The 18531-nt window shown below is 26.2% G+C and overlaps 1 protein-coding gene across 2 annotated transcripts in view; it reads right to left on the bottom strand.

The window, feature by feature from the left end:
* The window catches only part of LOC100208304 (forkhead box protein J3), a 31470-nt gene extending 13726 nt beyond the window's left edge, over window positions 1-17744 (bottom strand). For both annotated transcript variants that reach the window (XM_065799921.1, XM_065799922.1), the window contains exon 1: window positions 17343-17744. In XM_065799921.1, the coding sequence (XP_065655993.1) occupies window positions 17343-17729 (387 nt within the window). In that variant the 5' untranslated portion in view covers window positions 17730-17744. The remainder of the gene's footprint in view (window positions 1-17342) is intronic.
* Window positions 17745-18531: the final 787 nt, after the last annotated feature.

Raw genomic sequence — 18531 nt, forward strand, 5'->3', positions numbered from 1 at the left:
GTGCTATATAGGTGTTTTTCCAAAAATCTCAAAATTAATCTACCAACCTCAAAACAATCATTAACAAAATAAACATTAAACTATTAATATTTAAAATCAACAAAATAAAACAATCCAATGGCAAGCTGGCCCTACATTTAGGTGCCACTCCAATGACTAGTTTTCAACTATATAAGTGACACCTAACCTAATTTTGTAAAATTATAAAAACATGTCATGACTTCAATTTAGTTTTGAACTTTTACTATTAATTATTGCACAAAAACTTTTTTATTTAAAAAGATTTTGACATCTTTTTTTTGTAACTTAAAATAAGATTCATATTTAGAATTTAAATAGAACATCCACTTAATTTATAATGACTTTATAAGGAATGTAAATTAAAAGTTTATTTCCACTTTCCTTTTAAATATTTTATTTAGAATTTAAATAAAACGTTTGTTTTGCTGTTGTTGTTTTTGAATTTAAATTGTCCAGAATTTAAATAAAACGCTTGTTTAATTTCAAATATTTTATTAGAATTTGAAAAAAAACAAAATTTTTTGTTTGTTTTTATTTTAACTATTTTATTTCGAATTTAAATATAGTGTTCCTTTTGTCACTTAAATATAGTGTTCCTTTTGTCACTTAAATATAGTGTTCCTTTTGTCACTTAAATATAGTGTTCCTTTTGTCACTTAAATATAGTGTTTCTTTTGTCACTTAAATATAGTGTTCCTTTTGTCACTTAAATATAGTGTTCCTTTTGTCACTTAAATATAGTGTTCCTTTTGTCACTTAAATATAGTGTTCCTTTTGTCACTTAAATATAGTGTTCCTTTTGTCACTTAAATATAGTGTTCCTTTTGTCACTTAAATATAGTGTTCCTTTTGTCACTTAAATATAGTGTTTCTTTTGTCACTTAAATATAGTGTTCCTTTTGTCACTTAAATATAGTGTTCCTTTTGTCACTTAAATATAGTGTTCCTTTTGTCACTTAAATATAGTGTTCCTTTTGTCACTTAAATATAGTGTTCCTTTTGTCACTTAAATATAGTGTTCCTTTTGTCACTTAAATATAGTGTTCCTTTTGTCACTTAAATATAGTGTTCCTTTTGTCACTTAAATATAGTGTTCCTTTTGTCACTTAAATATAGTGTTCCTTTTGTCACTTAAATATAGTGTTCCTTTTGTCACTTAAATATAGTGTTCCTTTTGTCACTTAAATATAGTGTTCCTTTTGTCACTTAAATATAGTGTTCCTTTTGTCACTTAAATATAGTGTTCCTTTTGTCACTTAAATATAGTGTTCCTTTTGTCACTTAAATATAGTGTTCCTTTTGTCACTTAAATATAGTGTTCCTTTTGTCACTTAAATATAGTGTTCCTTTTGTCACTTAAATATAGTGTTCCTTTTGTCACTTAAATATAGTGTTCCTTTTGTCACTTAAATATAGTGTTCCTTTTGTCACTTAAATATAGTGTTCCTTTTGTCACTTAAATATAGTGTTCCTTTTGTCACTTAAATATAGTGTTCCTTTTGTCACTTAAATATAGTGTTCCTTTTGTCACTTAAATATAGTGTTCCTTTTGTCACTTAAATATAGTGTTCCTTTTGTCACTTAAATATAGTGTTCCTTTTGTCACTTAAATATAGTGTTCCTTTTGTCACTTAAATATAGTGTTCCTTTTGTCACTTAAATATAGTGTTCCTTTTGTCACTTAAATATAGTGTTCCTTTTGTCACTTAAATATAGTGTTCCTTTTGTCACTTAAATATAGTGTTCCTTTTGTCACTTAAATATAGTGTTCCTTTTGTCACTTAAATATAGTGTTCCTTTTGTCACTTAAATATAGTGTTCCTTTTGTCACTTAAATATAGTGTTCCTTTTGTCACTTAAATATAGTGTTCCTTTTGTCACTTAAATATAGTGTTCCTTTTGTCACTTAAATATAGTGTTCCTTTTGTCACTTAAATATAGTGTTCCTTTTGTCACTTAAATATAGTGTTCCTTTTGTCACTTAAATATAGTGTTCCTTTTGTCACTTAAATATAGTGTTCCTTTTGTCACTTAAATATAGTGTTCCTTTTGTCACTTAAATATAGTGTTCCTTTTGTCACTTAAATATAGTGTTCCTTTTGTCACTTAAATATAGTGTTCCTTTTGTCACTTAAATATAGTGTTCCTTTTGTCACTTAAATATAGTGTTCCTTTTGTCACTTAAATATAGTGTTCCTTTTGTCACTTAAATATAGTGTTCCTTTTGTCACTTAAATATAGTGTTCCTTTTGTCACTTAAATATGGTGTTCCTTTTGTCACTTAAATATAGTGTTCCTTTTGTCACTTAAATATAGTGTTCCTTTTGTCACTTAAATATAGTGTTCCTTTTGTCACTTAAATATAGTGTTCCTTTTGTCACTTAAATATGGTGTTCCTTTTGTCACTTAAATATAGTGTTCCTTTTGTCACTTAAATATAGTGTTCCTTTTGTCACTTAAATATAGTGTTCCTTTTGTCACTTAAATATAGTGTTCCTTTTGTCACTTAAATATAGTTTTCCTTTTGTCACTTAAATATAATGTTCCTTTTGTCACTTTTAATTTATTTGAAATAGTAAAGAAATTTAGTTTTAAAATTGTCCCAGCATAATAATGCTTGTGGTAAATAACAATAGTGAAAACTGTACACAGCCATCAATAAATATTGACAATTATCAACAACAACAAAAAATATTTGTAGAAATCAAAACTCAAGAGAAAAAACTTTCAAACGCCTATATAAAAATATTTCATAAAAAAGAATATTCATCATATAGATATATTTCATAAAAATTTTTATTTAAGAAAAGTAATTTGCAGGCCTTCTTTTAAACTCTGTAAAAATCTCTTTTAATCAATCTCATCTCTTGATTCCATTAACACATCCTACCCGATCTATTGCTTAACATTTGTGTCACGCCAGCTTCTGTATCTTAAGTGATTTCCTGCTTAGACTCTTCTGCAGCATGTGGTCCTGACAACATACCTGTTGTAGTCTTGCAGAAGTGTTCTCCAGAGCTGTCGCCTATACTTTCAAAACTATATAACAAGTGCTTATCAGACTCTGGTTTTCCAGCCTGTTGGAAAGCGGCGTCTGTTATCCCTACTTTCAAAGATTCTGGAGAGCGATCCGACTTGTCTAACTACCGTTCTATTAGTCTTCTTCCTATCATAAGCAAGGTTTTTGAGTCTTTAATTAACAAAAACTTAATCTCTCATCTTTAATCTAATAACTTACTTTCTGATCATCAATATGGATTTTGATCTTCTCGTCCTACTGCTGATTTGTTAACAGTAATAACCAATCATGCATTAGATAGATGTGAAGAGGTTAAGGCTATCACTCTTAACATTTCTAACTCCAGGTGTTCCTCAAAGTTCTATCCTTGGCCTTATACTTGTTTTAATTTACATTAAGGATCTCCCAGAACTTCTCATATCTAAGGTGGCATTATTCACTGATGACTACCATTTATTCTTGTCTTGATAAGAAGACAACACTCACTGATTGCTTGGAGGGGGCATTTGAGCTCAAAGGATCTCACTTCTGCTACAGCATGGGGCTCCCAGTGGCTGGTGAACTTTAACTTAGATAAAAATTGCAATAAAGATTGGCTGAAAACATTTTTCAGCTTATCTTTATCGCAATAATATAGACCTTCCTATATTTATGAAGGGTAATGTACTTGATTAAACACCTACCCTTCATCTTCTAGGTTTAACTCTTACTTCCGATCTTTCTTGGAAACCATATATCAAATCCATTGCAAAATTTGCATCTGCTAAGGTTGCATCTCATTATTGTGCTCATCACTTTCTTACTCCGAATTCTATTCTTTATCTTAATAAATTTCAAATCAATCCTTGTATGGAATAATGTTGCCATATCTGGGGTGGATCTTCCGATGATGCCCTTTCTCTTTTAGACAAGGTGCAAATACGCATTATAAACATAGTTGGACCTGCTCTTGCAGTCAACCTCTAATCATTATCATATCATCATAATGTTGTTTCTCTTTCTCTTCTCTACAAATATTACAATGGGCACTGCTTTAAAAAGCTAGCGCTTCTTGTACCATCTACTAAAATTCATTCTCATGTTACTCGTCATTCAATTAAGTCTTATCCTTTTACTTTGACTGTTCCTAAGTGCTCTGAAAATTCTTACTCATCTAGTTTTTGAACATCACTTCTTTGGAATTTGCTTTTATTATCTTGCTATCATGATTCGTATAATTTGCAATCTTTTAAGTTATCTGTCAATCATTATCTTGCTCTATAAACATCTTATTTTTTTCCAGTAACTTCTAACTCTAATAATGGTTGTTTGCAGCCTTGTTGGAAGTGATATTTAAAAAAAAAATGCTTAACACATTAGTGAGTGACTTGAATGAAAAAATCTTTTTATTTTTATTTTATCAAGACATTTTTCAAACTACAGCTAAATAAATAAAGGCAATTAAAAAATTACTTAAATTAACAAAAAAAATGTAGAAATGCTATTATGGAATGCTTAGTTTCTCTAAATTTTTTTTTAATACTAAATATTAAATTTAATATTACTTATTTTAAATGTTTGTAAAAAAGTATAAACAAATTTCTTTCTTTTTTCAACTTTTGTATAAATGTTAAATTTTTTTAGTTATTATTTCTTAAAATTTCTAATTGCGGCTTAGCAATAAAAAAATGATTTTTATTTTTAAAAATTTAGTGAATAATAAATAAAAATAACTTATTGCAAAAATAAAAACTCTTACTAATTACTTTACCAGTGATTTTATATATATATGTATTGTGAAAAAAATTTTAGGTTTTTAAAAATTACTTTTAGGTTTTTAAAGATTACTATTAGGTTTTCAAAGATTACTTTTAGGTTTTCAAAGATTACTTTTAGGTTTTGCAAAGATTACAAGTATTAAAAAATGTATATCGTAGCGCGTTCACTTACTTTATGAAAAAAACTTTATTATCTTTGTAAACTTAAATATACATATTTTTTATCAGAATTAAATTATATATTTTTATTAAATTTTTCATGAACTTGGAGCAAACCCAGATCAGTTTCTTCAAGCTTGTAATATTTGCATTTTTCAAGCAAAAAATAAATCTTTTGAACAAAATAAAATTAAAATATCATAAATAGTGATAATATAAAAACTTTTTCTTTTTATTATAAAACAGAAGTTAAGGTAAACTTTTATTGCTTTGAAACTTGTATAAATAAATATTCTTGTAATTGCAAGATAATACATAAAAGCTTTTTATTACAAATATTTTATGGATTTTTGTTTACACTTTATTTAATAACTTCGTATACAAAAAAAAAAATTGTTGTTAACTACTAAACTAAATATTTTGATAAAAAGGTTAGCTTTTTAATTTTATCTAAATTTATTTCATTTGTAAATGTAAATGTGGTAGTGGTGTAGTGGTAAAGCGCTTGCTTCATAAGCGAGAGGTTTCAAGTTCGATCCCCACCACGCCCCTGGTAGTACCGCGCTCAACTTGTTTCTCTGTGCAGCGGCCTTGTTTCTCAAGGTTCGTGTTTCAGAGTTATAGAGTTGAGAGAGGGTTATAACCAAGCCTATTTAAGCCTTTCTCGGCCTTAAGGAGGTGAATAACAAAAAAAATAAAAATAAAATAGCACTTATGTCCAACTTAATTGTCACCCAAACTTTTGTAACAAATTTTCTTACATAATCGTCATCGAAAGGTTTAGGGGTTGCCCATAAATTAGGATCATGCAATTTTTTGACATTTTTCGACCCCCTCCCTCATAATGCATTGTAACATTTTATTGCTCCCCCCCTTCATATTATGCAACATTTTTGTAACCCTCCCTCATAAAAAATGTTTTAAAACAATTTTAAATATAATGTCTATAATTTTCTGAGCTTCTTTGAGTTAATTAATTAGTACTTTTCAGTCTGGTAAATTTTTTTTTACCCCAATAGTTCTGTGTGAAATTGAATAAATTAAAATCTCTATCCTAAACATGATCCAAACTTTAAATAGCTATTCTTTCAATATACACATGCAAAAAAAATATTTCATAAATATAATTTTATCACAACAAGCACTGCTAGTGGCTGAAAAGATTTTGCTTCAGGCTAGTAAAGCAAAGGTTCGAAGTTCATCTCTTAGTGAAATTTTTTTTTTAGTCAATACACAAAGGTTGTTTTTAATGCTGCACACTTTTGTGCACCAACAAAATAAAGTTCTGCACTTGGACCATATAAAATCAAAGCACAGAATGTGCACTGCACATAAACTGTTACAGCCGTAGGCGCAACGCATTGCAGTTTATGTGCAGCGCATATACCTCAGTTGATGTATCTATATGTTGATTTTACAATCAACATACATAGATACATCAACTGAGGGTTTTGGTTTTGTCAGATACTCTTTTAATTAAAAGAAAGTCATCTCTAGATTTAAAACTAAAAAAAAATTTTCACGGAACGTGCAATCATTTGTACATTACATAAAATGCGCAACTATAATACTACGCATTTCCTGTGCACTTTATTTTTTTTTAAACTATCTCATGTAAATAAAGATAAAGAAATAGCATTGTTTATTCAGTTTTTTGGTTTTGTCAGATACTCTTTTAATTAAAAGAAAGTCATCTCTAGATTTTAAACTAAAAAAAAATTTTCACGGAACGTGCAATCATTTGTACATTACATAAAATGCGCAACTATAATACTACGCATTTCCTGTGCACTTTGTTTTTTTTTAAACTATCTCATGTAAATAAAGATAAAGAAATAGCATTGTTTATTCAGTTTTTTGGTTTTGTCAGATACTCTTTTAATTAAAAGAAAGTCATCTCTAGATTTTAAACTAAAAAAAAATTTTCACGGAACGTGCAATCATTTGTACATTACATAAAATGCGCAACTATAATACTACGCATTTCCTGTGCACTTTGTTTTTTTTTAAACTATCTCATGTAAATAAAGATAAAGAAATAGCATTGTTTATTCAGTTTTTTGGTTTTGTCAGATACTCTTTTAATTAAAAGAAAGTCATCTCTAGATTTTAAACTAAAAAAAAATTTTCACGGAACGTGCAATCATTTGTACATTACATAAAATGCGCAACTATAATACTACGCATTTCCTGTGCACTTTGTTTTTTTTTAAACTATCTCATGTAAATAAAGATAAAGAAATAGCATTGTTTATTCAGTTGATTCAAACTTTCCAAATGCCCCATTTTTTAAAGAATTTTGGAATGGAGAACACTAAACAAAAACTAGGAAACAATGACTTTATTTAAGGATATTTTCACATAATAATGAAATTTCGCACTTAGTTATAAATTTGGGGGATATTCCATTTCTAAAAAGTTGGATTTTTTTTCCCATAGTACTCTTGAGCCTTTAATAGAAGGGGGAGGACACATTTATTAATTTTTTGACAATTTTCCCACCCACCCTAAGCTTATTAAGACCCCCAGTGTAAAATCCCCCCCCCCTTTTTTTATTCCTACCCCACTGTTTATTAGATCTGGACTAAAATTCTCTGACCTCCCTCCTGTGTATTAAGGACTCGAGAGTGAAGGCCAAATAACCTTTACTTTTCATGCCATACTCAAGGTCAACGCAGTTTTAGGTTACCTTGCACAAAAGTTTAGCACAAAATAGTTAGGATACCCTAGCACAAAATTTTAGCGTTTATTTTATAGGCTTAATCATCTATGTGATTTTCCCCTAACAGTTTAAAGTCTTTCAAAATTTAAACAATTTTGAAACCTTTCCAAATTATACCTGGCCTTCTCTCAGACAATGCCTTACAAAAATGAATTAAAATAGTTTAACCTAAAATAGCATGGCTATTGTTTGAGTCTATTTTCTGAAAACTAAATATTTTTTAAATTCTCATAATTTTCAAGTAAATCTCACTATCTCAGTTATTGATTTTTTTAAATATGTATTTAAAGAATACACAAATAAATAAAACAAAGTTAATCTTTTAACAAACGTGATAAAAAATAAAAAAGGTGAAAAAAAATAATCTCAAAATTATAAAGAAAATTCCAAAAAAATATATATATATTTCTATAAAACATTTTTATCAATAATTGTCACATGAACTACTTGGATGGCAGGAAGAATTGCACACCAAAAAAAACAAGAGGATTTTTTACTGTCACATCGTGATTTCCAAGTGCATTTTTTATAACCTTGGCCATGACCAATAGAAAGTTTACACACTAAAGATCAGATACTCAGTACTTCAGTTGGCACTTCACTAGCTGTTAATCCTATAAATGAAACACTTTTAAAGCAGTTTCTATCCAGCCAAAGATAAATTATACCACCAGTTGTGCCAACTTTATAATTCCCATCTTTAATATCTAATATAACACCAGTAAGATTAGCAGGATCACCTCTTCATCTATCTAAAGATGATACAAAAACCTTTACACAACCACCAATTTCTGTGCGTGTCATGATAGAGATACTCAAGTTATTAATGTACTTTAATTAGTTAAGACTGCGCATTAAAGAGACAACATTCTTTCTTTATTAATAATTATTCATTTATTAATAAACGTAAAAAATTATAATTTCTGAGTAGAACTTTATGGTTTATCTTCAAAAATATGGAAAATTTCAAATCATAAAAAATATAGTTAAGGTAACAATGTATGCATCAATATTCACGTGTTAGGACATTGCTAGAGGAGCTTGATAAGATCAGCAACTTTCTTTCTTATAGAAAAAATTTTTTACATGCAAACTTTCATTTTCTTTAAAAATAACAGGGGGAAGATTTTTGTTGGCTTTCTTAATCATAGTTTTAGCAGCTTTTTCCATATTTTCACTGGCAACTATTCTTAAATTATTAGCTGGATGGAGATTTTCTTTGTCTGAATCAAAAACATCAACTAACTGATTTAGCTGGGTGTTTTCTTTAGGAACAGGAAAACAGCTAAGCTCAATTGCTAGATTTTCACAAATGCCTAAATTATTATCCAGAACATGAACCTCTTCACTATTTTTAATACTTTTTGGCGAGTTGTGATTATAATATTCTAGATTTGAATGCAAAACTTCAAACGATTTGTTTGGTTGGTTTATAATTTCTTCAAACATGACTGGTTGGCTTAGAATTTCTTTAAGATCGTCTTCATTTATTCCTGAACGAATTCGATGGAGGAGCTCTAATGGAAGATTTGTACCCAATCCAATCGTTAGTATGATTTCAAAAAGAGCTTTATATGGCTCCATTTTTATTGTTTTGTGAAACATAGTGTTCATATTCCACTGAACAAATTTTATTCCTACACTCCAAACAGATGACTTATTATCTCTCATCCAAGCTATAAGAGAATCTTTCAGAGTAGCATTACTTCTTTCAACAGAGCCTTGTGACTGAGGATGTCTAAGTCTTCCATTTACCAATATTAAACCAGGCCAGAGAGTAGAAAGCTCTTGTATAATTCCAGCAGTAAATTCTCTCATATTATCAGATTGCAAGACATGCGGAGATATTCAAGATATTCAAGAAAAATGTTCAATAAATTTTGAGCAACTTTTATTGCAGTTTTTGAGTTCAATGGTCTAAGTAAATGGAATTTAGCCAGATGCTCTTGATAATGTAAAATAAATTTATAACTATTATCAGGTAAGCTTTAAGCTCAGGTAGGTTTAATCAATAATCCACTTGCAGTGGATTAGTGATTAAACCTACTACTCTTTTCTCTTCAATTTTTTGGTACATCTTACTTTTTTCGATTATAACTAAAACAAGTAGACATTTTAGTAAGTACCACACGCATTTCATGAAATGCACAGTATTATAGTTGCACAATTTATATAATGCTCAAACAATTGCTTGTTCCGTGAAATGTGCAAGGTTATCAATCAATTTGCGGAATAAGCAAAAAGTTGTCCATTTTATGAACTGCGCAAGTTCACAACTTTTGCATAACATGAACAATCCCTAAGCAGATTTTTGTAAAATTTATTACTTCATTTATAACCGTTTATAGATTAATTTAAAAGTTAAAAAATGATAAAAAGTTGCTTAACCAAAATCGCTTAATGTGTACCTTAAATAGTTTAACATGTACATAAATAGTGAAATCAATTCCAAGAACTAAAACTGTCTAACTGTATTAACAGACATTAGAGTGTTTTAAAATTGTTCAAAACATAAAAAAATATCCAAATCCTAAACACATGGATGATTCAGATCTATTTCCGCAATAAAAATCCGGAAAATTGTTTGATTGAAATATCCAGAAAACATTTTCCTCTTAATGCAGAATAAATTTTCCTCAAAAATGCATGTGAATTTCAATTTTCATAAAATTTTTTTTCTAATAATATTTGTTGACACTTTGTACATAAATATCATTTAAAAATGATAACATTTATTTGAAATCTGCTAAAATAATTTGTTTGCAAAATAATAGTTTTAAAAATATGCATACTATTGAAATCTAAAATAAGCAAAGTATTGAATAAAATGATCAAAAATAATTAAAAAAAGTTTTTGATTTTCAAATAATAAGTACTCTTTTCCTTCAAAACCAGTGAAATTTTAAAATACTATAACTTTGGATTACAACTATCGCGTCATTAAACACTAAAAACAGCAATTCGCAGGAACGTTGTAAAATGTTGATTGTGAAGAATGTGAAAAATAATTTTTGATTTTTGCTTTTTAATAAATCAAAAGAATAAGTTATCAGTTGTTAATTAAAAAAAACTTCTTTTTTTTTAAATTGAGTTTGATTTAGTTTTATAGTTTTATTATAAAACAGCATTAGAAAACTAGTTTTTATAATTTTTGATGTTAAATTTGTGATATTGCAAGGTTATTGTTATGTGTTAATAAAGTCTTAAATTTGTGATGCAATATGTTATTTGTGATATTGCAAGGTTATTGTTATGTGTTAATAAAGTCTTAAATTTGTGATGCAATATGTTATTGTATTGTTAAATTTGTCTTACTGCCATGTGTTGATAGGAATGTATATAGAAACCAAACTTATGAGATAATATTGAAAGTTCAGTCAAACTAGCTGTTCTGATTTTTATTTCTGAAATTTAGCAATAGTGTGCTGAGTTTCAGAAATAAAAATGTTAAATTTTTAATATTGTGATGTGTTAATAGGAACGTACATAGTGACCAAACTTATGAGATTGAAAGTTCAGTCAAACTTATGAGATAATATTGAAAGTTCAGTCAAACTGTTCTCATTTGAAATAAAATATCTAATGCTAGTTTTTATTTTTTATTATTTTATTTTTACAATAATAAATTAACAATATAGTTTTCTGTATTCAGAAAAAAAAATTTAAAAAAACATTTATTTACACCTGAGATATGAATGTTCAAAGCTTCAGTGACCGATTTTACAGAATGTAAAAAAAGTTGAAGTAAAAAACAATTTTTGAATAAAAAATGCTTTATATTTATAGAAAATAAATTATTTGTTTATTAAAACCAATTAAATACCAAATAACCAATTAAATGTTTATTAAAATCAATTAAATACCAGACTGTATAATAAGATGTTTATAAATTCTAAAATTAATTACCATTTTAAAGGGGCATGAAGCTCACAAACCTATTGTTGCATATTATCATTATCAACTTAAGTTAAATTTCACAACTTTTTTTTTTTAATAAATAAAACTTGTGACAATATGCTACTAAAATTTATACAAAATCAAGATTTTTGTTAAATACAAATTTTACAAATTCAACAAATAATTTTTTGCTTGCTTTGAACCAAATATTCATATTTTGTTCAAGCATGTAAATGTTACATGTTTAGATTAATGGTATGGCTCAACAGAATTAAAACGAAAAAACAAAAAAGAGTTTATTGATAAAACTTAGAACAAAAAACTGTAACATAGTAGCTCAGCTAAGGTTTTTCAAAACCAGATCGTTAAAAGTCTTTAAACCAAGATCTTTATTTATTTTAGCTTTTATTTTACTTATCTGAACATCTCTAACAATTTATCTCTAATTTAACTATGTCCAAGAAAAGACAATTGTAAGCTAATTGTTTTCTGAAGTAAAAAAATTACACTCTTAACTTTAACAATAAACTAAAAACATTTAAATAGAGTTATTAATAGAAATAAACAAAAAAAAAAACATGACATTTTTCATAACTTTTTTATAAGTAAAACTTATATAAAAAAAATATGAAAAGTGATTTTAATCAATTTCAATTGAAGGTGATGACAATCCTGTTTATAACCTACAAATTATCTTAAAAATAAGACAATCTATCAAAGGAATGAGAACTATTTAAATTTGATTTTGAATATTCCTGTTACAAATTTAGTTGAGCAGTTAGATCTAAAAGCTTAACAACTATATAGTAGTTTGACAAATAACTATGAAATTTGGTATAAATTACTCTTATTTAATACCACTGACCTTAAAAACCATCCATATCTTTTATTTTAAAATTACTGTCTTTGAAACACAAAGAACCATTGTTGAGTTGTCCTTTCATTCAAATGATCTTTGAAGTTTAAAAACGTATAAATGTATAACATAAGGGTACACCTATGGTACTTCTAAAAGTTATTTCAGTCAAATTTTAATTTATTAAAAGTTATCTGATTGTAATGAAACTTTTCCATTTTTCATTGATTTTAATTAGTAATGTCCTTTTTAAAGTTATAACACATTTCATATCACTCAGCATAAATTTATAATTTTATAATACTCACAAGGTTTTTAACCATGACTTTATTTTCAAGCTGAAAATGTTTAAGCCAATCATGCACAAATAATACTATACAACTAGTTACAACAAGAGGTATGCGATTTAAAGTTTTAAGTTTTTTTTTATATATAGCTTTTAAAATTTATACACAGAAATACCAAACTTTTATTGCAAAAATGTCTTTTTAACAACTGGTGATAGCATTAAAAAATTACCATGATAATGATACAATCTTTATAATAAAAACAAAAGAATAGTAGTAATTGTTGATGTTACAGTAGGTATGTGTTTACTGCTAAAGTTATTCTTAAATAAAGGTTTAACACTTTTTCAGTTAGCAGGTACTTAGTTTTTACAAAGTTAGGTAGTTCCTTATCAAATGGCTTGCCTACAGTTATAGTGTGCTTGATATCTTTTAAAAGAAAATTTTGAAAATTGTCTATAAAGAAAATTTCACAATAATTAAAAATCAATCATGGCATTTTACAACATGGAATTGTCATTTTACCTTGTAATGTAATTGTCATTTCACGTTGTATTTTACTAGTAAAATTTATCTTGTTAGTTACTTTATAAACTTTGGTATTTTACTACTAGTAATGGGATTTTAACAATTGAACGCCATTTTACCAAGTGAATAGTACTTTAGAATGTGAATGATATTTAGTTGATATTTTTGCAATGAAACAAATGAGCACATTGTCAACTAAATTAAATAGGGAGAAAATGCAGAGTGCATATATATTGGGGGGAAAAGGTATGGTTAGGGTTGGCATTAAGATTGCCAACCTTAACTCAAATCCTGAGTATATTCGCTCATTGCATGCTCTTTCTATTTATATCAGTCAATGTATGTATAAAAAATAAAACAAAAAATAGTAAAAAAAAAAAACGAAAATAAATAAAATAAAACAAAATGAAATAAGTAACAAACAAAACTTAAATAAACATTTTCTGTTTGTAAATAGAACTCTAGGTTTTTTAAAAAAAGGATTAAACATAATTACTTTAAACATGATTATTTTGTTAATTGTTGTCACATAACAATAAGAAACTAGCCAATTATTAAAAGTAATAATAACACTAATATAATATTTCTATTACAAATACTAATACTAATAATAATAATAATAATAATAATAATAATAATAATAATAATAATAATAATAATAGTAATGATAATAAAACAAAAATAATAGTAATAACAATAATATTAATAATAATAATAACAAATTACACAAATTAACAGTTTTAGGTGATTTTTATTATAACTCACATTTTTGCATCGAGTATATAAAAAAAAAATGCTGTCTTCAATCTTTCACAGGAAGAGGTGTACTTGGTTATATAAAGAGATGCACCTCTTTATATGACCAGGCAACTTACATTTTGTTTTGATGATTTGACCGCAGCTATTTCAAAAAACATTGAAAAAACGCGCTGAATAAAAAATATTCTGAATTATACCATAAGTTAAATTACATCAAAAATTTTAACAAATGTTTTTATATTAGCGAAACGCTTTTAAATAAAGTAACAATTTACTGATAATGTTTTTTTTTTTTAAGTATAATTGGCAGTTGTATATATTTTTTGAAATTATAATATATAAATTGTTTACGTGTGCATTTTTTATAATAAACGTTATTAAAAATAAAAAGTTGTTTTGTTTTTATAAACGATGACATTCTATGACAACAAAAGTCTCTTTAACGAATTTAAATATAAGAATAATTAAAGTTAAAACATTTGAAAATAAATAAAATTTTGTTGAAAAAAAAAAGAAGACAAATATTTTAGAAAGCTGTTACAATTAAATAAGTTTGATCTTAAATCCTTTTATATTAACGAAATGCTTTTTAATGAAGTAACAAAACACTTTTAATGAATTTTTGTAATAAGTATTGATAAACTGCTTTTTTTTTATATATATAATTATGTATTTTTTATGATAAATGTTAATCTTTTGAAACATATTTAAAAGACAAAAACCAAAGTACAAATGTTAAAACAAAAAATGTAATGGTCTTTTAATTTGTAAATTAAATAGACAAGGCATTTTAGTTTGATGAGTTTTGTTTTAGTTGAGTTATATATATCGTCTCCTCAGTATTATCTTGTTCCATCTAAAAATGTAATAAATAAAATGTTCTATCTAATATATAAAATAAATGCAAAAAAGATATATATATATGTATAAATACAATGTTCTACCTGATATAATATATTATGTTACATAAAACATTGTATTTATTTTACATATTAGATATAACACTTTATTTATTACATTTGTAGATAAAATTTTTTTGTGTTTTAGCTTTAGTTAAGCATTTTTTTCATTTTCTCTTCCGTTTAGATTTTTTTTTCTTTTTTAAAGTTTTTTTTAGATAAGTTTAAGTAAGATTTAGTAGCGCATTTTTAAATTTTGGAAATATGTCAAAAGCCCTGGTCAAATCATCAAAACAAATTATTTTTTGCGTAGTCGTATAAATGACCAAATGCACGTCTTCCTGTGAAAAACTGTGTCTTATTTTACTTTTCTATCTTCTCGTCTTTATAAACCATTTTTTTACTAAATGCCAAACTTTATTTAAAAAAAAAGCTGTACTAGAAACCTTGCAATACAACCAAAATTGGTGCATATTTATGGATACAATAATCAAGCTGTTTCTCTGTGCCGTAAACTTGTTAGTCAAGATTTATGTTTTCAAATAGTAAAGTAAAAAGCTTTAACAACAATTTAAAACAAAAAATATAAATGATTTATTCACCTTAAAAGTAGCAACCTTCTCAGCCTGAGGATGTAAAAAAAAAAACTTTACATCAAGTGAGGAGAATTTGTTCACAGAAATTTTATTGTCATTATTGTTGAACTAATAGTGAGATATTAATTTATTTAAATATCAATAAAATATAATAAAATATCGTTGTGGTATTTTAAGTTAAATAAAACTCAAAATTTGGCCACATCGTTAAAAACATTGTCATCGTTACATTGTTAAAATTTTTTGTTATCAAAATTCTGTATCTGAAACTTCATGACTTTTTGTCAAATGGCTGATTTTTAATAATTTTCAATTTAGGAATTTAAGCACTTTTCAAAGATGTAAAATAAAAAAACATGCTACAAATGTCATCTCGCAATACCACCAGAGGAAATGCTAATAAGTATTTCTAAAACAGCTAATGAAATAGATTTACTAACAATTGATAAACTTAATTAAACTTCATCAATCAATGTATGTGGACCAGCTCCAGGTATGCAAGGACAAAAATTAGGAATAAAAAAAATTTTTTTTTTTCACATACAAAGAACTTTATTGATCTGGCAAGAAAATATAAGTATATAGAAAAAAATAATAATAATAGTGCAACAAATATACCCTCACATGAAAAAAAAAATTAGCACAGTTTTAAGGGTGTTACAGATGTCACATTTTACAGTTGTTTACCAGTAAATATATATATATATATATATATATATATATATATATATATATATATATATATATATATATATATATATATATATATATATATAGTTCTATAGATTGTTGCATTTGGGAGTACGGAAGGAAAAAAATGATTCTTATACCAACAAATATGTCACTTTTAATTACTTTTGACTTTCATCCAACATTTGCGTGTTGTCAGAAAGTTAAATTAATTAATTTAATTACAAATTAATTGTTTTTTAAAAAAACTGGAAAAATGCAAATTTAATTGACCAAAATGTGTTTAAAAATATTCTGAATGTTTTGAAAATATTCTGAATGTTTTTAATAGAATAAACAATGTTTTTATTTTAATTTTTTTTATTAAAATGTTTTTATTTTTATATTTTTTACTGTAAATCATGCACGGAGTGTTGCTACATCGACTATCTTATAGCCTAACTTGCAACAAAGTGCTGCTACATCGACTGACAAATAGCCTGACTCGCGACGGAGTGCTGCTACATCAACTGACAAATAGCCTTACTCGTAAGGGAGAGCTGCTACATCGATTGAGGTTTGGTTGGGGCAGGCAGTCTATTAAGTAATAAAAAAAAAAATTCTGGTCTTGTATTTTATTTTTTACTTTTTGTCAACAAAATATGGAAAAACTTTCTGACAACCAGTTAGGGGTTATATATATATATATATATATATATATATATATATATATATATATATATATATATATATATATATATATATATATATATATATATATATATATATATATATATATATAAATATATATATATAAATATATATATATATATATATATATATATATATATATATATATATATATATATATATATATATATATATATATATATATATATATATATATAATTTACAATATGACAATTTATATATCTTAAAATGTTTGTATTATTATTTGTAACATATTAACTAACATAAAACTAAATTTTTCTGATGAATTAATAGCAAACATAAAAATATTAGAATAACTAAAACATTTTTAACAAGATATTAACTTAATTGCATAACAACAAAATTTACTTTTAAATACCTTTATTAAAACTAACTGACAACAACTTCAATTTGTATTAATATATTTAACTTTTAGTTTATTATTTAAAATAAAGATTTTACCTTCCAACCTGAGCTGGATTCGTTGTAGTAAGGAAAGCTTTCAGAAATCCACTGATAAATTTCAGCTAAAGTCATTTTGCCTTTTTCTGATGAGTTAATAGCAAACGTGATAATATTTGCATAACTATATGGAGGTTTTGATTTTCCATAAGATATGCTAGGGTCATATTTTGCATGCACGTCAAACTGTCCACCAGGTAATCGATAAGAAGTTAATTTGTCGTTTTCTTGTATATTTGCTTGAGAAACATTATTTTTTATGGCTCCCCCAACTGACATTTGAGGAAGCCAATCCATCGCAGTTAAACTTGAATTCAATTTCGCCATAACGTTTTCGTTTCTGTTGATTGTAGCTAAAGTGGTGAAGTATGGAATGTTTAAATCCATGTATTATTAAGGAAATTAAAACAAAAAGCCAGATTGGTTTTTTTTTTTTAAATAAAGTTGCGCGCATTTTCTAAACACGTGTGTCAGAGGTGGACTTTTTTTAAATTGATTTTACAACGTATACTAGTTGAAGTAAGTTGTGAGTAAAAATCTATTTTAACTCTTACATAAAACTTTTGGTTCACCTTAATAACTAAAAATAAATTCTTTGTGCGCTTTGTTTGGAGGGCAGTTTTACTATTTTGTTGAGTTAATAACGGACATATTTATGTCTCTCTTTTTTTTTAATTTATCGGCCAAAATTTTTTTTTGCATTGCAAAAAATATTTGCTTCGTTTTTACATTTTCTGTTTTTTCACTGACCTAGACTTCTTTCTGAAAATTTTCAATTTTTGTTAAGTTTTGTTCAATAAGTGGTAGATAATACGCAACAACTTTTTTTTGATACGGTACTTTACAAAAAAAAACTTTTGAAAATGTTTACTTTCCATAACTTGATAAGACTGTCATAGATAGAACCATAGGCTAAAAACATCATAATGAAATTTATATAATCTCATATTAGTCTGTGAGATGGTTGCTATGTTATAAAACGGTTACAAAATATTTTTTTTTATTTAACGTTGAACTTACTATACTATTTATATATTATATATATGAACTCTGAACATTACTTACACTATTACAATATACTCAATATTACTTAATATATTTTCCTAACTTTCGATTATATCATTCTTTCTTATTGCAACTATTTATTAATTAACAGCTTATATTTATATTTATAAGCAGTGGCCTTCAA

This window comes from Hydra vulgaris, chromosome 06 (assembly GCF_038396675.1).
Source record: "Hydra vulgaris chromosome 06, alternate assembly HydraT2T_AEP".
NCBI classification, from domain to species: domain Eukaryota; kingdom Metazoa; phylum Cnidaria; class Hydrozoa; order Anthoathecata; family Hydridae; genus Hydra; species Hydra vulgaris.